The 22,071-nt window shown below is 56.6% G+C and overlaps 2 protein-coding genes across 2 annotated transcripts in view; one reads left to right on the top strand and one right to left on the bottom strand.

Moving 5' to 3' along the window:
• Hadha (hydroxyacyl-CoA dehydrogenase trifunctional multienzyme complex subunit alpha) overlaps positions 1–5,705 on the top strand; it is a 37,798-nt gene extending 32,093 nt beyond the window's left edge. Inside the window, exons 14-20 of the mRNA XM_028874230.2 lie at positions 895–981; positions 1,915–2,055; positions 2,467–2,535; positions 3,303–3,498; positions 4,051–4,165; positions 4,958–5,103; positions 5,186–5,705. Coding sequence (XP_028730063.1) covers positions 895–981; positions 1,915–2,055; positions 2,467–2,535; positions 3,303–3,498; positions 4,051–4,165; positions 4,958–5,103; positions 5,186–5,331 — 900 coding nt within the window. The 3' untranslated portion in view covers positions 5,332–5,705. The remainder of the gene's footprint in view (positions 1–894; positions 982–1,914; positions 2,056–2,466; positions 2,536–3,302; positions 3,499–4,050; positions 4,166–4,957; positions 5,104–5,185) is intronic.
• Positions 5,706–7,354: 1,649 nt separating this feature from the next.
• Garem2 (GRB2 associated regulator of MAPK1 subtype 2) lies at positions 7,355–21,587 on the bottom strand. The gene is made up of 6 exons (XM_028874217.2): positions 21,353–21,587; positions 18,037–18,177; positions 12,707–12,837; positions 11,078–12,139; positions 10,161–10,330; positions 7,355–9,603 (listed from the first exon to the last, which is right to left on the bottom strand). The coding sequence occupies exons 1-6, from the start codon at positions 21,462–21,464 to the stop codon at positions 8,580–8,582; spliced, it is 2,640 nt and encodes an 879-aa protein (XP_028730050.1). The 5' UTR covers positions 21,465–21,587; the 3' UTR covers positions 7,355–8,579.
• Positions 21,588–22,071: the final 484 nt, after the last annotated feature.

Here is a 22,071-nt window from a genome sequence, read left to right as displayed (position 1 = left end):
CTGGTCTCAAATTCAGAGATCCACCTGCCTCTGCCTCCTGAGAGCTGGGATTAAAGGTGTGCACCACCACTGCCTGACTTTTTTCTTTCAGATTTGTGTAAAAAAAAAAAATTGTATTTTATTGGTTTTTTGAGACGGGTTTCTCTGTGTGGCTTTGATGCCTTTCCTAGAACTCACTCTGTAGACCAGGCTGGCCTCGAACTCACAGAGATCCGCCTGGCTCTGCCTCCCGAGTGCTGGGACTAAAGGTGTGCACCACCAACGCCCGGCTAGATTTGTGTAAATTTAACAGAGATGCCTTCCATATTTTTCATCCAAGTGTCACACAGGTGAATAAGTTGAGATCATAGACAGAATGCTGAACATTCCGTGTTCGGGACAATGCAGAGTCAGGCTGAGGAAGCTAACAGTGACAGTGTCTGTGCTGCAGGTACAATCACAGTGCACACTGCTCTTCAGTGGCACTGCTAGAATCAAGTGAGTCTACACTTCCTGCCGTATTAAAGGTGAGCAGGGCTAGGGAATGCAATCTTCCAGACTTGAGAGCACATCCTAATAACAAGGGGTGGACACCCATGCCCACCTTTAAGGAAACATAATTCCAGTCATCCTTTTGGCATTACCAAAGGCACCATGTTTACCCAAGTGCTGAGATGTCGTCTCTAGGGCAGGGCAGGCCATTGCTAGAGGAGAAGAGAACAAGGTCAACGTGAAAGCTTTTAGGTGACTCACAATGTCAGGGTGAGTTACGTCTGTACTGTGAGCACATGCTCACATGTGCTGTGAGCATGTGCAGATGAGAGAGTCGACTGGGCCGAGTGTCACTCAGGTGTGCTGTGGACTCTGTCATCTCCAGGCCTACCTGACCAGTTCTTAAATGCTTTCCTCTTGCAGGTGACTCCAGAGCACTGTATCTTTGCCAGCAACACATCTGCTCTCCCAATCAATCAGATTGCTTCTGTCAGCAAAAGACCTGAGAAGGTGACCTGGACAGAAAGTCCTCATGATGACTGCTTCAGACTCACTGGTGGAAATGTCAGAATACAGCCAGGGAAAGGACCAGGATAGACTGTGAGATGGTTGGGGGCAGTTCCCAAGAACTGGGCACCGAAAACTGAATGCCATGATCTACAGGTGTAGGAATTGGTGGATTACAACTAAATACACTTAGTGGCTGCTATGTGGCCCCCTGGTGGCTATTTTTCAAGTTTAAACTATTCAACTTACTTTAACTTAGAATTAGGCATTAAAGGATAGGCCCTAAACCAAGAAGCGGTGTGCAGTTTGGCCGTAGTGCGGTATGGTAACTGCTTAGGCTGGGTAAGACTCCAGATCCAGGAATGGACGGTCAGGGCTGGGGGACCCACAGGACAGGAAAGTTCTAGATTTGGAAGGACTGTCACTGAGTATTTGGAGTGCTGCCTAGAAAGTTATCTTCGATTAAGTGGATTAATTAAGGAAGAATGTAGCCATTCAAAGAGAAATAAAATGCCTCATTTCTCAGGAGGATACCAGTGGCTTCAACTGACCAGCCAGAGAGACCAGAAATACCAAAAAAAAAAAAAAAAAATCTCTAACAGCTAGAGTTGCTAATATAAGTCCGTGTCTCCACACCACACAAGCCTGTTTCTTCCTCCTCGTGCAGTGTGTGTGTGAACAACAGTCTACTCTCCTAGCACACAGCAGGGTCAAGGGGATGTGATGGACCTGATAGAGGCGGGTTCAGGGATGGCGGGAGAAGGAAGGATCAGGGACAGGAGCAGCTGACTATGAGACCACAGACTTAAGCCTCTGGACTAGATTAGCAGTGTTCCTGGCCACAGACCTTTCCCTCCAGTGTCTCCCTAGCAAACAAGGCGCTGTCGGGTTCTCCCGTCAGCACTGGTAATCTGTGGTTGTGGCTCCCCTCACCAGGTGATTGGCATGCACTACTTCTCTCCTGTGGACAAGATGCAGCTTCTGGAAATTATCACAACCGACAGAACCTCCAAGGACACAACAGCCTCGGCCGTGGCTGTGGGTCTCAAGCAGGGCAAGGTCATCATTGTGGTGAAGGTGAGCCATGGGAGTAGGGGCAGATTTGGGGACGTTCTAAAAAGATTTCAGGAGCAAGTTCTGTGCCTCCAGAATTGTGTTTGGCTGTTCTGAGGGGAAATGCCAGCTCTGGAACATTGACCCCTGGGTTGTCTCCGAAATGACAGTAGTAGTGACTGCCCCACTGAGGTGGGTGGGTGAGGTAGTGTCTAGGCCCTGGCAGGGCTTCCCCAGGGATTCCAGACCTCAGAGGTTACATGAAACCCAGACTGTTCAGGATGGCTTCTTCTCCTGCTCAGCACTGAGCATTCTGGTGAGAGTTAAGTCAGCTGAAACGGTGAAATGAAGTCTGGGAAGGGAAGACTGGGTGTGGGCATGAGTGATTCAACCAAAGCAGCACCAGCCGTGAGCTCTCTTTCTCTCCCTTGGCAGGACGGCCCCGGCTTCTACACTACCAGGTGTCTTGCTCCCATGATGTCTGAAGTCATGCGAATCCTCCAGGTGGGTATTGTTCTGTGGAATGTATGAAGCCTTGTCAGATCTTTCACTCTGTCCTCCAAGCTGAAGATGTCCAGATGAGGGACAGGTTCCCCCAGAATATACTCCTGCTTTTCCCTGGAGGCCCTTTTGTGCCTCCCTCCCACACTGGAACGGGCATCTTGGGGCTGAGACTGCCCAGTAGGTAGAATGTTAACCCTGCTCTGTTAGTTTCCTGAGCATTGCAGGAGCCAGAGGCCTCCCAGAACACTCAGACACACTGCTTCTGTATCCCTGCGTGAGGACCTTTAGACCAGACCCTGCTTGGCCTGACTACCACTGGATCTGCTTCTGCTTCGCGCACACACACATACACACACACACACACACACACACACACACACACACACACACACACACACACCCCTCCATGGCCATCCAGATCATTCCCTGGCAAAGAGGCGCCTCTTCACTGGGCACTTCCCTAGCCTCAGAATGCCAGCATATTCTCAGTCCTGGCAGCCATGGCATCTCCTTAGTCCCAGCATCATCACAAGCAAGAACTGAGTGATCTGGTCATCCCGACGCTTCCTTCAAGTGCTGTGGGAAAGCTTCCGGGCTTCCACTTACACTTTTCTTGGGTGAAGCGCTGGTTTGGGACCCGGCCAGGTGATGTCCAAGAAAAGAAGTGGGCTTTGCACAAGGCCACGTCTGTGGGTCATTACAGGCAGCCCTTCTGTCGGGGGAGGAGATGGCTGTGCTCTGAGGCTCCTGCTTTCCTTCCTGTCCAGGAAGGGGTTGACCCTAAGAAGCTGGACGCCTTGACCACAGGCTTCGGCTTTCCTGTGGGTGCTGCCACCCTCGCAGATGAAGTTGGTGTGGATGTGGCGCAGCACGTCGCTGAAGACCTCGGCAAGGCCTTTGGGGAGCGATTTGGAGGCGGCAGTGTAGAGCTGCTGAAGCAGATGGTCTCCAAGGGCTTCTTGGGTGAGTGGCCGCAGGAGACGTGAGGAATGCTGTGCGCAGTTCTGAGCAGCCGCCTGAGAGCAGAGAGTAGGGGAGAGTTCCCTAGACACAGAGCCCTGGACAGAGGGATCAGGGGGAAAGGCAGCGTCTAGGCTTATGGGACTCGGCCATGTATGCCTGATAGATAGATCAGCATCTTCCTCCTGCCAAGGTCTGACCACAGGAGCAAGTTCTGTGTCCGGGCTTGAGCCTGTGGTCTGGCCGCCTGTGGGGAGTTCAGTCTTTGCGTTCAGAACATACAAAAAAGGCTGCGGGAAAATCACTGCTAAGGCCTTGACCTCGTGTGTGGACACTAGTGTGGGGGTGGGGAGTGTAGACTTTCCTGTTCAGACTCAGACTTCCATGCACCGAGGGCTTCCTCTCTTCTCTGCCAGTCATCAAGGACTAAATGGCTCAGGCGTCTAGACACAGGCATTTAGGAGTGCACAGAATGCTAGAACCCCACAGCATCCAGCAGACAGTTCTCAGCTAGGGTGAAGGGCAGTGACGGATGCAGTCTCTCTCTTCCCTTAGGTCGCAAGTCTGGGAAGGGCTTTTACATCTACCAGGAGGGCTCAAAGAATAAGAGCCTGAATTCTGAAATGGATAAGATCCTGGAGAACCTGAGACTGCCTGCCAAGCCTGAGGTGTAAGTGGGTTTGAGTGACTGTCCGCATAGAACTGTGCCTAACCTTCTTCAGCCCCTTTGCTGTTCTCTTTATGACCCAAAGCTGGCAAAACCCTACAGCTAAAACCCTGCATCTGTCCTCAGCTGCAGGTACCCAGGTGAGAGTGGGCCAAGCCAGGGCAAGCCTTGCCTGGGTTTTGTTGTTGTTGTTGTTGTTTGGTTCTGGTTTTTCGAGACAGGATTTCTTTGTAGTTTTGGTGCCTGTCCTGAATCTCGCTCTGTAGACCAGGCTGGCCTCGAACTCACAGAGATCTGCCTGGCTCAGCCTCCCGAGCGCTGAGATTAAAGGCGTGCGCCACCGCCGCCCAGTGAGACAGGGTTTCTCTGTGTAGCCCAGGCTGGCCTGGGACTCAGAGATCTGCCTGGCTCAGCCTCCCGAGTGCTGGATTAGAGGTGTGTGCCACCACAGCCTGGCTGCAAGCCTTCAGCTGCCTGTGAAGTTGGGAAGTGGATTGTGTAGGCCCCGCCCCCGCCCCCTTGCTCTGTTACCTTTGGGAATACACTGTTGTTACTGATCTGTCAGGAATGGTGATTGAGCCTCCTCTGTGCCAGGCCATCTAGGGTGCTCAGGTTCACAGCTGTTAGGGAAAGTCCCACCCCTTTTTCCAAGAGAAAGACTAGGTCATCTTTCAGGACACTGTGGTCCATCCTGGGTGCTGGGCTCCCCAGGACTCCCCCCACCCCACACGCTGCCCTCCAGCTCCCCCCATTTTCTCTAGCTAAATGTTCCTTCCTGTTCCTTCTCCTCCTCAGCTCCTCGGACGAAGACATCCAGTACCGCGTGATAACCAGGTTCGTGAATGAGGCCGTCCTGTGCCTACAGGAAGGGATCCTGGCCACCCCTGCAGAAGGAGACATCGGAGCCGTGTTCGGGCTTGGCTTTCCCCCTTGTCTGGGAGGTCAGTGTGCAGGTTGGGAAGCCGACCTCCTTTACCCTGTGCTTGTTACTGTTGCTTTCACTGAAGTCCTGTCTCTGCTCAGGGCCCTTCCGCTTTGTGGATCTGTATGGCGCTCAGAAGGTGGTGGACCGACTCCGGAAGTACGAGTCTGCCTACGGAATACAGTTTACCCCATGCCAACTGCTCCTCGACCACGCTAATAGCTCCAGCAAGAAGTTCTACCAGTGAGCAGGCCCCCCAGCCTGCCCCGTCCATGCACTAACCCAGACCTGGTGCCACTTCTCAGCTGTGCTGTCTAGATTTTCAGGAAGCAGGAGAGAGCCCGGGTCTGGCCTTGGGTTTGCTCCCCGCACAGTGCCTTCAGCCCTGACCAGCCCTTCCTCCTGCTGAAGTCGGACTGAATTCAGTCTGTGCTTCATGCTGGAGGGTGAGCCTACTGTGTTCTTTTTACAGGCCTGCCTGAGGCCCAGAGCAGCAGCTGGGGGTAACCCGGAACGCCTGCTGCCTGTGCCCCAGGAGGCCAGTGGGGACCGGCAGTGTGGAGGGCATTCTGTACCCAGCCAAACACAGGGTAATAATAAAATCCAGACTGTTGCCTCTGCCTGCCTGCTCTGTTCTCCTGTCTGCCCTTCTGTGTAAGCACCCCCTTCAGTAACGAAGCGCTGCGCTGTGGAGCAGAACCGTGTGGGGAGAGGTCGAGGCAGCTGCCTGAGAGGGGGATCATGAGGCCAGAAAACAGACTTTCTGTGCCCGTGCCTTAAGCTGACTGCCTGAGTGCCCTGGCTGGGCTGCCTACGGTACAGTTGCAGCCCTGGTGAGCAGGAGCGGTGGGAACAGAGGGCATGGTGTACCAGGATGCGAAAGATGCTTCTTACCCCAGACTCATCTCCTCACTGTCATTGAAGGCAGTTTTTTTGCTCGGCATGCCTCAGCCCTGGCTTCTCGGGTTTGTGGGACAGAGTTATGCAGAGGACGTACCATTTGCCGGAGCTTTGGAATCCTGCAAAGCTGAGGAGGATGGGTGCCTGCAGATCAGCCCCACCTCACTTGTGTGGCCTCAGTTCGTCCCACCCCACCCCTTGGTGGTAAAGTTCTCACTCTAATTCTGGGGACAGGGCCTAGTTGTATAAGCAGTGCTGGACTCCTGAGTCCTGCTGAGTCCCTGGGTTTATGGAATCCTGATTCAGGTCCCACCACACTTTGCCTTCTAAACCCAGATGGTGCTCTGACCCCTGCCTCTGCCCTGCTTGTAAGGGGAGCTCATCTCGGGCTCCACAGGGCAGTGCAGTTCACTAGGAAGACCAACTCTAAAGTTGAGTCATCTCAACTGGACTTGCAGATGGCCAGAAGGTAAAGAACTGATCCTGTGCACAAAGGCCAAGACGAGGTGTCTACTGTGGGACTCGGGGTGTCTCAGGGGAGCCGGCCATGCTGGCAGTCACACCGGGACCCTCAATGGCACTGAGCTCTGACTTCTGGTTCTTCCCTCTAAGCAGGAAGAACTACTTAAGACTCAAGGTGGCGAGGCAGAGGCAGGTGGATCTCTGAGTTCGAGGCCAGCCTGGTCTACGAAGTGAGTCCCAGGCCAGCCAGGACTACACCCTGTCTTGAAAAAAAAAAGGGGGGGGAGGAGGGTTGCTAGAGAGATGGCTCAGTGGTTAAGAGCACTGACTACTCTTCCAGAGGACCCGGGTTCAATTCCCAGCACCCAGATGGCAGCTCACAATGGTCTGTAACTCCAAGATCTGACACCCTCACACAGACTCACATGCAGGCAAAACACCAATGCACATAAAATTTAAAAAGAAATTACTAGAGGTTAGCCGGGCGTTGGTGGCGCACGCCTTTAATCCCAGCACTCGGGAGGCAGAGCCAGGCGGATCTCTGTGAGTTCGAGGCCAGCATGGGCTACCAAGTGAGCTCCAGGAAAGGCGCAAAGCTACACAGAGAAACCCTGTCTCGAAAAACCAAAAAAAAAAAAAAAAAATTACTAGAGGTTAAAGATTCTTGCGGAAGGGTGCAGTTTTACAGACTTGAAGATGCTGTTGCGTGTATCTAGGGATTAAGAGCTGCACACACTATTCCATAGTCCTCCCCTGCTCAGAGACGAACATACTGTGCCCTTGGTGAAGAAGAAGGAGGAGGAGGAGGAGGAGGAGGAGGAGGAGGAGGAGGAGGAGGAGAAGAAGAAGAAGAAGAAGAAGAAGAAGAAGAAGAAGAAGAAGAAGCCGCCAACACCCAGGGTCCCGCACTTTTTAGTCTGTGGTCTAGGCTTTATTTCCTAATCCTTGAGGATTGATCCATTGTGAGAAGACAAGCAGCAGTGGTATCAGTTCCGGTGTTCCCCTCCCACAGGCACAGGTGTGGGCAGGCCTCAACTATTCATAAAACCCAAGAAATAAATATCTAGGTAGGTCAGCGAAGGCAGACAAGAAAACGGCCACCTCTGCCCCACCCCCAGCCCCCAACGCCGGAGGAGGGATGTAGTTCTTGTTAGAGGTGCTGGGGAAGAACGGGGTGGGGTTTGTACATTAGCCAGGCCTCTAGCCGGCACACGGATCAGCACACTTGGGACTGAAGGGCCCAGAGATCGTCTCCAGACCGTGTCAGTACAGGGGCCGGGCTCAGGAGCAAGCAACTTGGCCTCCCTTTACCAGCCCCGCTGTCCTGTACCAGTGACAAACCAACGAGGAACCCAAGTGTCCATCAGGGCGAAATGCCGGCAGCGGGCGACGGGCAGGGTGGCGGGTACCTGACCACTAGTTGTTTCTAGAACCAAAGAGTAGCTGGCCTTTGTCTAGACACTCTCCCCCAGGAACTGTCCTCGGACCGCCCCATGGAAAACCTTACGATCGCCAGCCGTGATGACGTCAGAGCCAAGCCCAAAGCAGGGGCTGGGCACAGCCCGTGACTGGTTCATCAGGGCCCTCGGTCAAGGGCCTCATCATGGGAGCAGACAGAAAGAGGGTGCCTCAGAGACAGAAGCCACACCCCTCGCTCTGGAGCCGCCGCAGGCCAAAGCCCACCCAGTGTGAAGGAGAGGGCCCTTTGGGGAAACTGTGCTTAAGTTCTGAGCCCATCTTCGCTCTCTAACCTGACCGTGAAGGGCGGAGAAGTGTGTGGTGTCTGAAAGGCTACCTACAGCGGGGCACAGGAAGGCATTCCGCCGCCATACAGCCCCGGGTTGGCATACACACCACCTTTCCCCTGCTCCGGGAATGACAGCAGAAGCCTCCCCAGGCGCAGAGCGGCGCCTCCTCCCCAAGTATTCTTCACAAAGTCAAGACATGCTCCTGAGCGCCTGGCCCCGGAGGGCCACAGTTCCCAGTGTGTGTGCCTCCCCTGGCACACTCTACAGAGCAGCCTCAGTGGGCCCAGACTCTCCCTGCGGGAAGGACCTCGGGGAGCGCTGTTTCTGGCAGACCCCATGGCCTCTGCTCCCAGCCTTCAGGCTGGGCAGCCGCTGGGCGGACAGTTCAGATCTTGGGTCTCCAGCCTTTGATGAACTGCATGATCTTCTTGACCTGAAGCTTGGTGAGACGGAAGTCATCAGCCAAGATGTCTTCACTGAGCTGCACGAAGATGCTCCCATCGATGCGTTCTCGGGCAAAGAAGCTCACTACGTCCTCCGAGAGCCCAATGAAGCGCAGACTGCGAGAGACTTCTTCCAGGGAGAGTGCGGACAAGTCTGCTGGTGGTTGCCAGGAGACGGCATCCCGGACTCCAGCGCCACCCGTGGTCCCCTCCCGGGGACTGCCAGGAGGCCCTTCCAGGCCCCCTTGGGTGAGAAAGAGCAGGGGTCCTCCTGCCTCGGGTCCCTGCAAGGCAGCTGGTGACAAGGAGGCGGGGACCTGCCTCAGCACCAAACCTTCCGGCTCAAAGGCCTTGGGAGGACCAATCGGTGAAAGGCAGGGTCCAGACCCAGGTGCCCCCACAGCTCTGGGCTCCTGACAGCGCAGCAGCTCCAACTCAGGAGGACTGGCCTGCCCCAACTCAAATGGGTCCAGGGGCTCCGGCGCTGGCTCCTGCCACTCAGAGGATGACAAGGAGGAGGAGAGAGCCGCTGAGTAACCTTGGCCCTGAGGGCCTGGGCCTGGGGAATGCGTGGGGCTGGAGGTTGCCAGGGCACCCGAGGTGGACGTGGACCCAGAAGAGGAGGCCGCTGGAGCGCCTGAAGGATGGGCAGGCCCAGAGAAGGGGTTGAGGGCACCAAAGGGGGCAAAACGCTTCTGGGGATGGGAGGGCTTGAACAGAGGTGGACAGCCATGGTAGTTCTTAACCACTGGGCTGTCGGCCCCTAAGAGGGAGGTGGTTCGACCACTCAGGGGCTCCGCTAGGGCTCTTGAGGCCTGGCTGGGCTGAGTGGTGGTAGAAGGCATGGGTCCGGGGGGCGGGCGACTAGAGGACTCGCTGGCTTTGCAATCTCCCCAGGCGCAAGGATAGCAATAGAGGGAGTAGGCATCGGGGGACGGGGAACCGCTGCCACTGCGGGAGCCTGCCCTGTAGGCGGAGACAGACACACGGGGTGGACACATAAGACAGAGAGAGGGGGAAGTGACAGTCACAGGATCGCACAGCCCTCGCCAGGAGACTTACCCCTCTACTCTCCCCAGAGCTGGCCAGCCTGCTAACCCCAAAGCCTGAGACCCTCTTGAATCCCCAAGTTATGTCAGAACATGCAGGAGAAATTAAACTGAGGAAGTACAAATTGGAAAACAGACGATCTCAAGGCTGAGGACGGGGCTCAGTGGTTAAGAGCACTTGTTGCTCTTGCTGAGGACCCAGGTTCAATTCCCAGCACCCACATGGTGGCTCATAACCATCCATAATTCCAGTTCCGGGGATCTGATGCCCTCTTCTGACCTCCATACATACATGCCGACAAAACACTCATACGCATAAAATAAAATCAATAAATCGTGAGAAAGAGAGAGAGAGAGAGAGAAATTAAGAAAGAAATCCAGTGCTTTTCCTGCAGCAGAATCCCTGCACAGAATGATCAACCCACCACCACACTGTGCATTTGAGCAAAGCCAGGAACCCAGGCCGTGACTCACCCATCCTGCAGGCCAGAGGAATAAAAGGAGAGGCTGGAGCTGGGCGAGTGGACCGGCTGCAGCTTGGGGAACCGGGGCGGCACTGGGGGGCTGCCTGGGAGCCTGCTGCAGCTGCTGCCACCCCGAGGGGGCACGGGAGGGGCGTGGAGGAGACGGCACTCTTCCTTTACCTGCAGACAGAGGGCGACTGCCTCAGTAGGAAGCTGGCCCTCTTCACCTCACTTCCCAAGCAGGTGGGCCTGGGGGGGGTCTCTGGCCCTGACACCCGTACCCCACCCAGCAGGGAGACTGCCCTGTCTAGATACACCAGCTATCCACCGGGCCCGTCTCCAGCCTATTTTGTCCCTCACACTCGGTCCACAGCAGTCCCCTAGTCCACCGGAAATTCACTGTGAATGCTAGCAGATGGGGGAGGGGCAGATAGCGATTTTCTTTCTGGGGCAGGGGGTGGGGGAGGGAGGGTGTGACAAGAGGGAGGGACGGGATCCGCCACCTGGATCCCGTCCTTCCAATTAAGTTCCCTGAAGAGTGTGTTAATCGGTGTGACTGATGAGGGAAATGTCCTGAAGACAAATTCATGGGAACCGTTTTAAAAACTCTTCCCCAGCGCAGAACATCTCAGATGCTACAGTGTGGTTCTAACTCTCAAGGAGTTTAGGGGTTGCTGGAAGTCACTCGTCATTTCCTACATTATTGCACGTGGGAACTTCCCCTTCACGAAGGACTTTGTGGAGCTTGTGGGTCATCCTGTTTCCAGTTCACCCTCGATTCTCCACGCCTGGTCTTTCCCCTCTCCCTTGCCCCCTTCACCTTCACTGTGGTCATCCTGTCACACCCCAGGGGCCCGGGTGTCAACACCCTTGTGGCCCTCTAAAACCTGCCCAAGTTCCCTCGAGGACAGAGCAGAGCTGACTCACCGCCTCGGATTTGGGGGGGACAGGAGGCGGTGGAGCCTCGGACTCATGACGTGGGGGCCCCACGGTGCCGAAGGAGATGAGATCGGGCCCTGACAGCGGCCGGGCACGGGCATCGGCGAGGTTCTCGGGGGCCTGGTGCACCCACAGCTCCTCGTAGGGGATCTCGGTGCACGCGGCCGCGGGCTCGGGCGCCCCGGCCCAATCGGGGCTCACGTACTCCTGGTCGCCGTCGCCGGGCGCTGGCAAAGCCGGCCCGAGGCGACCCGGGGGTCCAGGCGCGCGGACGGGCCCGGGGGCGCGCGGTGCCGGCAAGCAGAGGCGCACGCGGCGGGGGCTGGCGCAGTCGTCGGCGAGCTCCGCGGGCGCCTCGCGCACCGCCGTGGAGTACTCGTCCGGATCGAAGCGCTCGCGACAGTAGGAGGCGCTGTCGCGCACCAGGCGCTCGACGCGCGGGTCCCCGGCTAGCAGGCCCTGCGGCAGAGCGAAGCGCGGCGTGTCGGTGAGCAGCAGGAAGTGCAGCGGCGCCGGGCCCTCGCGGCGCAGCGCCAGCCCCAGCACCACCGTCTTGGAGATGATGCTGACCAGCTTGTAGCAGTGGCCCTCCCGCACCGGGTGGAGGTCGTAGGGGTTGCGCGGCGGCCGGCTGGGGACCAGCACGTTCACCGGCAGCCGCACGCGCTCGATGATGGCGCGCACCGTGTGCTCGCCCTCCTGCATCTGCAGCTCCAGCGGGCTGCGCGTGCTGAAGCGGCCCTGGCACTGGAAGGGCAGGCTCAGGCTTTCGTTGGTGCGGTGGTTCATGCAGATGAGACAGGGCATCTTGCCTTTGACCGGCCTGGCGGCCCCGCCGCCACCCCCCGCCGTCCCCACGTTCCCGGGGCCGCCCATTCCGGCCAGGGCCCCCGCGCGGCCCAGCTTGCGCAGGAGCGTGGTGAAGCGCGAGCGCTCCTTGGTGGTCTTGGCGCACAGAATCTCTGCCTGGCCCATGAGGGTGAGCTCGTCGCCCGCGTGCAGAGTGAAGTTGTACACCTCGCTGTCCTCGCTGAACTCGCCGGACACCACCTGGGGGAATCCCAGAGACAAGGTGAGGCCCGAACCTGGGTCCCAAGGAAAGTCACACGCCGCTGAGCTCCAAGCTCCGCGGGGTCTCCAGGCCTTTCCTCTTCAGCGGTCGCGGACATAAGAGCAAGAGCACTGGACTGGGGCTGGAGAGACGCTGTGCGACTTGAACGTTTTTTCCTGAGGTCCTTAGTTACCTCGTACGATACTATTAGTATAGAGGTGTGCTTTGGAAGCGCTCAATCATGGCAGATTTTTATTAAGCCATCTTGACCACTCGGGGTGAGAACAATGCCTCACCCACCCACGACTACTGTAAAGAGAAAGGGACTGATGGACAAGAAAGCCACCTTGAGTGTTCTCATCAAGTCGTGACCCCCTCCAACTGCATTCCTGCTCCACCATTTTCCTTTTCGGTCCACTGAGTCAAACAGACTGCTTGTTTTTCTGGCATAGCCTGGCCGTACCAAAGGGTGCACGCCCGGAAGCCATTTTCCCCCCCCTCCCTCCTTCAACACTAACCTGGGGGGAGGGGAGCTTGGGACGATCCTACCCTGGGCCAGGTCTGACCTTGACACTGAAGGTGATGGCTTCCATCACGAAGATGCGGTCGGGAAAAACACTGGCCACCTCCTCCACGCTGCTGAAGTATCTCACCGGCTCCCGAACATCCCGAGCCTGCTCCAGGAGCTTGAACTTGCCTGCACAGGGGAGGGACACGGGCTGCTGGGGAAGGCCAGGTCTGCATCCTGGGAACACCCAGGTCCCTGACTAGCTGCTATCCTAAACTCGGGGAATTGAGGCGGGCGGAAGGCAGGTATCCAGACTTCTCATGTGAAGTGTCCGCCCTGCCTCACCAGCCGCGCCCATTTTTGTGCCTACCGACAGGAGCTTAAAGAGAAGCTGAGGACAGCTCCGGCTTCACACCGGAGGAAGAGGCCGGAATAGGTGAGGGACTCACGGGGAGAGCCTGATGGAGAAGGGACAGTTGCCCGAGTTCTGCTGCCTTCCCTCCACATTCATGACACGCCCCCTGTCCTGTCAGTCACTGCAGCAGGCCCTCCAGAATGCACAGTTCTGTAAACAGTCTGCTCTCTTAAGGAATTCAGGGGGGCTGGAGAGACACCTCCGTGGTTAAGAGCACTGGATTCTCTTCCAGAGGTCCTGAGTTCAATTCCCAACAACCACATGGTAGCTCACAGCCATCTGTAATGAGATCTGGTGCCCTCTTCTGGCCTGCTGGCATACATGCAGGCAGAACACTGTGTACATGATAAATAAGTAAATAAATCTTAAAAAAGAAAAACAAGAAAGAAGGAAAATTCAGGCGTAGTAGGAGAGACAGTGGGTACCCAGTGATGACGGCAAGTGACAAGTCCTGAGGCACCTGTGAGAAAAGAGCTCCAGGAGAGAGACCTGTAGGGGGATTGCCAAGCTGCACCTTTTCTTTCTTTCTTTTTTTAAATGTACTTATTCATTATGTATACAGCATGTATGACTGCAGGCCAGAAGAGGGCACCAGATCTCACCACAGATGGTTGTGAGCCGCCATGTGGTTGCTGGGAGTCGAACCCAGGACCTCTGGAAGAGCAGTCAGTCAGTACTCTTAACCTCTAAGCCATCTCTCCAACCCAAGCTGCACCTTTCAAATGGACATTTTATTCTGTAAGAAGTGAGGGCGTTGGTGACATGGTCCAGCAGGTAAAGTGTTTGTCCTGCAAACCTGAGGATCAGGGTTCAGATCCCCACATGGAAAGCTAGGTGGGTGGGCATGGCTGAAGGTCTGTAATCCCAGCTCGAAGGAGGTGGACATGAGAAATGCTCAGAGCAAGCTGGCAGGCCAGACCAGCAGAAGGGAGGAGCTGCGGGTTCAGGAAGAGACGCTCCCTCAGTATATAAAGTGGACAGCAACACCTGACAAAGACACCTGATGTCAATCTTGGGCCTCTGCACAAGTGTGCATGCACACACATGTGCCCACACACCATTCTGACATACAGACTTGCAGGAACATCACATCCATGTGCATGTGTGTACACACATGCACACACAATAAAACCAGGAAAGAAAATGAATGAGGCCCCCTGGATGAGTTGGAACAAGGAAATACAGCGATCCAAGATGAGCTCTGGCAAGAATCAGGCCAGCGATCCAGTAACAGATCCTGGAGAAGAGCCAGGGAACAGCACACAGTGAGCAGACTCATGGGTGACCCAGGAGGACGACTCCTCAGACCCCGGTGACTCAGGAGGGAAGTAAAGAAGGAAGGAACTGAGGGTCATACACATGGTCCACTGGTCACTGTGGGGCTGGCCAAACCATTCTGCACTGGAAACCAAGAGGAAGATGGTGGAGGAAGATCCTGGAAGACCAGCAAAGGAGCCTCCGGTGTGCTCCACAGGGGAGTGCCACTTGCATGTCTGGGGACACACTTAGAGCCAGTGCAGCTGTGTGGGACAGGTATGTTAGCAAAGTGGGAAAGAGGGTCTTAACCCTTTGGGGATCCATGACCCGAAGAAATGCCCACACTGCTCCTGGTATAAACACACAGTGGAGAGGGTTCCCACCCCTCCCAAAGCCCAACCAGAGGGAGAGGAAGACGAAGAGACCCCTGGTGTCTGAAGAGCCACTGGCCAAGGGCCGGGCCCGAACCACCAACATCCAGCACCAAGGAGTAAGAAAGAGAAGAGAAGATGGGGTGGTGCCCTGGAGCAAGCAGGAGAGAGAGTCCTGGTCCAGCCTCAACCTCTCAGCCACCAGAGGGCAGAGGTACCACAGCCCAAGCCATCCGGGATAGAATGAGGAGGGGCCAGCATCCATCAAGGAGCAAGAGTCCCGAGGCTGACACTCTCTAATGGGCTTCAGTCTCCTCCTTCTCCATATCCACACACGAACCCCCATACCTCAACCATAAGCATCCAGGCATGAAGAAAATGCCTGCTGCCCCCTGTGGCCAGATTTGGAGCCCAGTCTGGGTTGGATTATGGGAGGATGTGGCAGGGAAGATCGATGTAACCATGGTATCCAGCACCGCCCCCCCACTCAGCCGCGCAGCCGGGTCATTTCTGCAGGGAGGGATGGAGGGAGGAAGGAAGGGAGACCTCCGGGGAGTCGTGCTTTGGCCTCTAGAAACCTCTGCCCTACAGCTTCCTCTCCTGCCTCTCACAACGGTGTCCATAGTAAGCAAGGTCCACTACAGGATCTGGGGACCATCGCACCCTGCAGTGCTCCTGATGATCCTTTCCAGACAGAAGCATCCTGCAGCTGCTCCCCAAACCCGACCCACAGCCAGCTCTCGGTAAAGAACAGCGGTAGGGACTCGTTTGCTTCTGCCTGGTTAGCACGAGACCCGAAGCTGCTGCTACGTGGGACAGAGGGAGCACAGACTTCAGAGTCGGATGCGGCTGAGTCTCGGCTGTGCATCCAATCGCGGTGTGAAATCATGTACATCTGGACTTTGATTTCTAGTATGCAAAACGGATGCATCGTATGCGGCCGGTGTTGGAGCTGGGAGGAGGGGCTCGCTCACCTGGCTCTGCAAACAGCCGGCGCTTGGGAAAGGTGTCTGGACCTTCGGGCAGCACTGGCCCGGATGTCTCTAGACACCAAGTCACCCTGACTCCCGGCAGCCTGGAGACAGAGGGCGGCCACAGTGGCAGCGCCCCCCAGTCCCACCCCTCCCCCGCTGGCCGCGCCTGGCCACAGCCGGCCTGGACAGTGCCATTATTAATTCATTGGGAGGGCTCAGCGTGGAGCCTGCACTCTGAGCCTCTTCGGAGGCCCAGCCCCCTCTTTTCACTCCTAGGAAGTGAGCGGGGCGGGCGCCCAGCGGAAGAGGGAGCTGGGGCCCCCCGCAGGCCCGGCAGGCCAGCTGTCACCCCACTGTCTTCTCCCCACTTCTCATGCTCACTAAGGAGCCATCAAAATGGGTGGGGGAAAGGATTGGGGGCTTGGGGACTCCCCTCCCTTCACTCACTGTTGGTTGGGAAGCCCGTGACTTGGTTTCCCGGGACTTTAAAAAATACAACGGGAATGGTACCAGTGTCTGTGAAGGCTTTCCCAAACTGCTGGGATGTTTTTTAGTCCAAGAAGGCACCTGAGTCAATACCAGATTCCCAGTGAGGGGAATTTCTAGCTTGAGCAGGCACCAAAAGCCTACAGCCAGGACAGAACCCCAAGTCAGCCAGACCGTTGGGGCGGCTTCCTCCCTGGGGTGTTGGAAGTACAGAGGGCCACCCCTGCAGATGTGTGGTCAAGAGATCAAAGCTGGAGCAAGGTTTTTAAGCCTTAGGTCCACTGATTCCGGGGAGGCCCGGGCCAGAGAGAGCAGTGGTAAGGACAGAGAAGGGTAAGGCCCTTAGATTCATGACCTGCAAAATCGAAGCGCTACAATCTCCTTTGGCAGCAGATCCTTTCTTCAAACCACACCTTTCATAAAACACAAAGAGCCAGGCCTGGTGGCCTGGCGCAGGCCTGTGACCCCAACCACTCAAGAGGCTGGGGCACGAGTTCAAGACCTGCCTGGACTACAGAGCAAACTTAGGCAACTTATCGAGACCATGCCTCAAAATAAAAAGATCGCTGAGATGGCTCACTGGTCAAGGGGCGGGCAGCCGAGCCTGAAGACCTGCTCGGTTCCTTGCCCCACCGGGTAGAAGGCAAGAGTCTGCAAGTTGATCTCTGATTTTCACATGTGCATGCGCGCGCGCACACACGCACACGCACACACCGAATGAATAAAAATTAAATCGAAAAGGTAGAGAGGAGGTTGGGGATGTACCTCAGTGAGGTGCCTAGAGCACTTGCCTAGCATGCACGAGGCCTTAGTTTTAACCCCAGTACTGCAAACAAATAAAAAAAATAAATATAAAACACATTTTAAAAAAAGGTAGTTAGCAAATTCTTTAGGAATCCAACACTTCAGCATTGTTTAAAAAGCCAATCCAGGAAGACGGTAAGTTTAACACAAGACTGGGGAAAAGGGTAACCAAGCTGACAGACTCCTCGGTCCTTAGAAGACTCTAGCCGACTTCCTCTTTGTTTGCACTTGGAAAAGCTAAAGGCCGTTCAGGGGCCAGCCTTGGAGCTCTCCAGTTAGGGGTAAAGTTTGATGTGTAGTGGCTTCGAGATGTGGGTATACATTGAGAGATGTGGCGCACACCTCTAGTCCCCAGCACTCGAGAGGCAGAGGCAGACAGACCTCTGTGAGTTCGAGTCAGTCTGATCTATAGAGGGAGACCCTGTCTTTAAAAAAAAAAAAAAAAAAAAAAAAAAGATGTGTATATTTTTTTTTTTTTTTTTTTTTTTTTTTTTTTGGTTTTTCGAGACAGGGTTTCTCTGTGTAGCTTTGCGCCTTTCCTGGAACTCACTTGGTAGACCAGGCTGGCCTCGAACTCACAGAGATCCGCCTGCCTCTGCCTCCCGAGTGCTGGGATTAAAGGCGTGCGCCACCACCGCCCGGCAGATGTGTATATCTTTAATCATTACTTTAAAAATATTTAAAAATAAAAATAAAATGTGACCTAGTTCCATGGCTCATGTTTATAATCAGCTCTCAGGAAGCTGAGGCAAGAGGGTAGACATGAGTTCAAAGCCAGCCTGAGCTATATGGGAAAAACCTGTCTCCAAAATATAAAACAAGACTCAAAAGTCTGTAAACCCGAGCGCCGCCACCTCCTCGGAAACAGATCTCCACAAACAATACTGATACTCCTAAGCCCTGACTCTAACCATGACTCCTAGCCACCACCCCACTGGCATGTCCTAGCCACCATCCCTGAAGCCACGGAAAGGTGGTCCTCAACGGCCTCTCCTTACATTCCCCTTGCACCCTTGGTCCCAGGCTCTCCTGCCTCCCCATGCTCAAAGACCCTGAGCCCTCTGGCCCTAGCTGGGCACACCTGGGTACTGCAGAGGGATGTCAATCTTGGGTCCAATGACGTAGTGGCCCTCCTCCAGGGTGTGGGCTGTCACTGTGGTCCACTGGCGGCAGGAGTGGATGAGCAGGATGTCACGCTCACTGACGCCCTCCGCATACTCCCCTGGGAGAGAGGAAGAGAGAGGAGGAAGGAAAGAAGAGGGAAGGTTAGGAGAGGAAGAAAGAAAAGACTGGTGACTGACCCTCACCTCAGCAAGCCCCTGCCGGGGGATTTCACCCTGTGATCCCTGCACTGGTCAGCAACACAGGAGGAGCCAGGAGTGGGCTGTCGTGGGCTGTGGCCTCTGGGCTCCGACTCCCCACGGGGCCTCTGTAAGCTATAACATCCACAGCCTCTCATTCTCATTCCGCTGGAGTATGGGCTGTCCCAGCCCAAGCTGGGGCTAGGGACTCCCAGCGGATGAGCCTGGGCCAGCCAGCTTCTGCCCTCCAGGCATGTTCAAGCCTCAGGAGGCCTGGTGAAAGCGAGTGTAAAGCACCCAGCTGAGGGCATGTGGGGACATGGGGGATGGGGACATCAGGCCGGGGCGGAGTAAGAAAGACTTTGCTCTTGAAAGGAGTCAGGTCTTAGAACCAGGCAAATTCACACCAGCAGGATCCTGCCTAGTCAGTGCCCAGGTTAGGCCCTGACCAGGTCGGCCCTGTTGGGGCATTGGAAAGGACCGAGAAGGGATCTGTCCCTGTGGGTCCTGGCTAGGAGAGCTCATAAAGTCACTGTCTGCTCAGAATGGCGAGGCTTACAGGAGCCCACTCCTGGATCTCTCAGAGAGACACTGTCTCTCTCCACCCACCGCCACAGAGTCTCATAGGATGGGACCTCAAAGGATGAGGGAGTTAATCCCAGACACCCGAATCTCATCTCAAGAGGCCAATTCTTAGAGTTGGGGTAGGATCTATGGGGGATTTAGGAAGCAGAACTGGGGAGGAGGAAGGAGTCTAGGCTGAGGAAATCAGTGCTGGGGCAGAGGTGCTGGAGTTGGGAGGGGTCTGGGCCCCAGAGGTTCCATCCTCAGCAACGGTTTCCAGGGGAGCAGGATGAGCAGCCCAGCTTCCAGGAGACTGATGGGCGTATCCTGGATGCAGCTGGTGGGCACAGTGGGGGTGGGGATGTCTCCTTCCCAGCCCCCTCACACACACACACACACACACACACCACACACACCACACACACACACACCACACACACACACACCACACACACACCACACACACACACACCACACACACACACACCACACACACACCACACACACACACCACACACACACACCACACACACACCACACACACACACCACACACACACACACACACACACCACACACACACACACACACACACACACCCCACACACACACACACACACACACACACAGAGCAAATTTCCTACCAGCCAAACAAATGGGAAAAGGTTTAACAGTGGGGGTTTCATAAAGCATGTCCGTATGGTGTATGAATGGGTGTGGTATCCAGGGCCTTCAAGGGAGGATCTTCCACCCTGTGTGTGAGTACGTGTGTGGGAGAGCATGCCGGGGAGGTTTGCCTGAGACTTCCTCCTCAGCTCTCTAGCTCCGGGAAGAGATGAAGGTCTGCTGCTCTCTCTAACTCTACAAGCTCCTTCTAGGCCTTGACCCAATAGGTCCCACTCACTCTTCCAAAAGGACACAGGCCAAAGCCACACAGGTATACGCATCAGTATCCAGGGCTCACCATCACCAACAGCTCAAATGCTTGTCACCCAAACCACACAACTCACTCTCAATATCCCACCAAGGGATGATTCCTGATTCCTGAATGTACGTACACCCACGAGGGGACCTTGCAAGGACACACCATTTCAAGTATCCATTCACACTCTAATGGTGACCACGGTTATTGATGACCACAGTTATCATAACCATGCTGTCACAGACAGCTAGGCCACCACACACCATTTCTCATCCACTCATTCAATGAATGGGTGTCCACGATCTTTGCCCTCCGCCAAAAGCCAGGGGGGCCCAGCGGAAGTCAGGAAACTGACGATTGCAATGGGACGCACAGGTGTCAGGGGGACGCAGGGGAGGCCTAGCCTATACTACAGAAGAGCGCAGAAAAGAACTCAAAGAAAGGGGTGGCAAAGAGATGCGTGGGAAGTGAGCAGGAAGAACCTAGGGCAGGATTTCCTATTCACAAGCACACACAGAGCGCAGCTGCAGACACAGTCTTGGGATCACACGCCGAGTGAGGAGCGCGAGGAGGTCCCACAAGAGTTGGACCGACCGTCAGGTCTCCCTGCCTAACGGACCCGGACACCGATGTCCCACAGAGCCTGCTCCAGCCTGCCTGGTGCCCACCGTGCCCGGGTTCTTGCTGTTGCTGGTCAGAGCAGGGGCTGCCAGTCCAAGAAGAAGACAGCACAGTCCCATTAGCATTCAGGGAAGCGAGCGTGCCAACGCGGGCCAAACCCCTATTCTTCTCCCACACAAAACCCCCCGGCCTGGCTGCCAGCTCCGGGCTCCCGCCCCTCCCCCCAGCCAAACAGCTCCCCTTTCCCCCCCAACACGACAGTCCTCTCACTCTGTGCAACCTTCAGGCTCTCCCAAATAAGGTCCCGGTCCCATCATCGGAACACCGGGGGGAGGGGGGGGAGGACTGCTGGAGAAATAGGAGGAGAGGTGGGGGAGGGCCGAGGGTCCTGTGCTGGGGGGTGGGAGGGGATGGACGCCTGGTGGGACCCGCTCACTCAGGCCTCCCCTGAGGGTAGCCTGCCCTTTACCAGAGGACCTTAGGATGATGCCAAAGAACGGTACAAGAAAGGTCCCCCAAAAAGGGGCTAGCGGGTGGTGGGAGGGAAAAGACTTATAGAGGTCCAAGGGATGCAGGAGGATGAAGGTGAGAGGCTGGAGACAAAGAGAGCAAGGGGGGTGCGGCCGGGGAAGGGGCTGACAAGCGCCGGGAAAGCGGGGCGCACCGACGACGGAGCAGCCCAGAGACTCAGCCGCGCTACTGGCTCCAAAGGGCACTGAAAACTTTTGTCCCAGCCCTGCCACCAGTTTCTAACCCCCGTGCCCGGATGGGGCCCAGAAAGTGGTCCCCGGGCTCGGGGTCTCCGGCTGTCTCGGGAGCCGCCCCAGAAGGCAAGCGAGGCTCCGAGATCGCTGGAGACCGGGAGGGCAGGGGCTGCGTGCATCTCACAGTCCCGGCAGCTCCAGCCGAGCGGGGCCCCGAGTGTCCCCGATCCCCCACCCACCCACCCTCATCCCCACCCCCGTGTCCCCTCCCCGGACACCCCGGTACCTGGCCCGAGGCAGGCGAGCGTGGGCAGGCGGCAGCGGCTGACGATGAGGTCGAGCGGGAAAGCGCCCATGCTCCAGCGCAGCCCGGCCAGCCCGGCCGCCAGCTTCTCCATGGCATGGGAGCTCTCCCGGGGGCCCGCCGTCCCCGGGGCCCCGACGGCCAGTCCCGCGCCGCTCGGGCTCCGCGCCCGCCACCACCTCCCGGGGCCTTGAGCGGCGCTCCCCGCCTGGCAGCCCGGCCGGGCCGCGGGAGTCACGTGGCCGGCCTCCTCCCACGGGGCGCCGGCCCCGCCCCCATCCCCGCCCCGCGCCCCGCCCGCCGGGCGCGCTCCCCCGGAGTGCCCAGGTGACGGCCGGCCCCCCGGCGCCCGGGTGGAGAGGAGTCGGGGTGGGGGAGAGGGGGAGAAGAATGGGTCGGATGGGGCTCTGGCCCGGTGTCCCCTCGTGCCCTCCGGGTCCAGCCCTGCTGCGGTGCCCACATCCGCTCCTCCGAGCTGGCGGATGCTCGGCGGCGGGGATGCTCAGACTAGGGAGGAGCAGAGAAGGCAGGTGGTACTTGGGATCCTTGTAAGAGCACTTTCCGAATACCCCCTCATCCCCCTCACCCCCTCACCTCCCCACCCCCCTCACCCCCCACCCCCCTCACCTCCCCACCCACATACACACCATCCAACTCTGTAGATGGGGAAACAGGTTCAGGCACCTGGGCGCTTGGTTGGG

The sequence above is a fragment of the Peromyscus leucopus genome, chromosome 22, assembly GCF_004664715.2.
Source record: "Peromyscus leucopus breed LL Stock chromosome 22, UCI_PerLeu_2.1, whole genome shotgun sequence".
NCBI classification, from domain to species: domain Eukaryota; kingdom Metazoa; phylum Chordata; class Mammalia; order Rodentia; family Cricetidae; genus Peromyscus; species Peromyscus leucopus.
Note: the sequence above shows the minus strand (reverse complement) of the source record. Positions and strands in the feature narration are given on the sequence as shown.

What these genes read in the sequence shown, in the direction of transcription:
- Garem2 (XM_028874217.2), bottom strand. Translation starts at nt 21,464, where the DNA reads ATGGAGAAGCTGGCGGCCGGGCTGGCCGGGCTGCGCTGGAGCATGGGC. An exon ending in GCTCGCCTGCCTCGGGCCAG is followed by an intron (nt 18,178 to 21,352) that starts GTACCGGGGTGT and finishes CCTCTCTCCCAG; the next exon opens with GGGAGTATGCGGAGGGCGTC. An exon ending in TCCTCTGGCCTGCAGGATGG is followed by an intron (nt 9,604 to 10,160) that starts GTGAGTCACGGC and finishes CTCCGCCTACAG; the next exon opens with GGCAGGCTCCCGCAGTGGCA.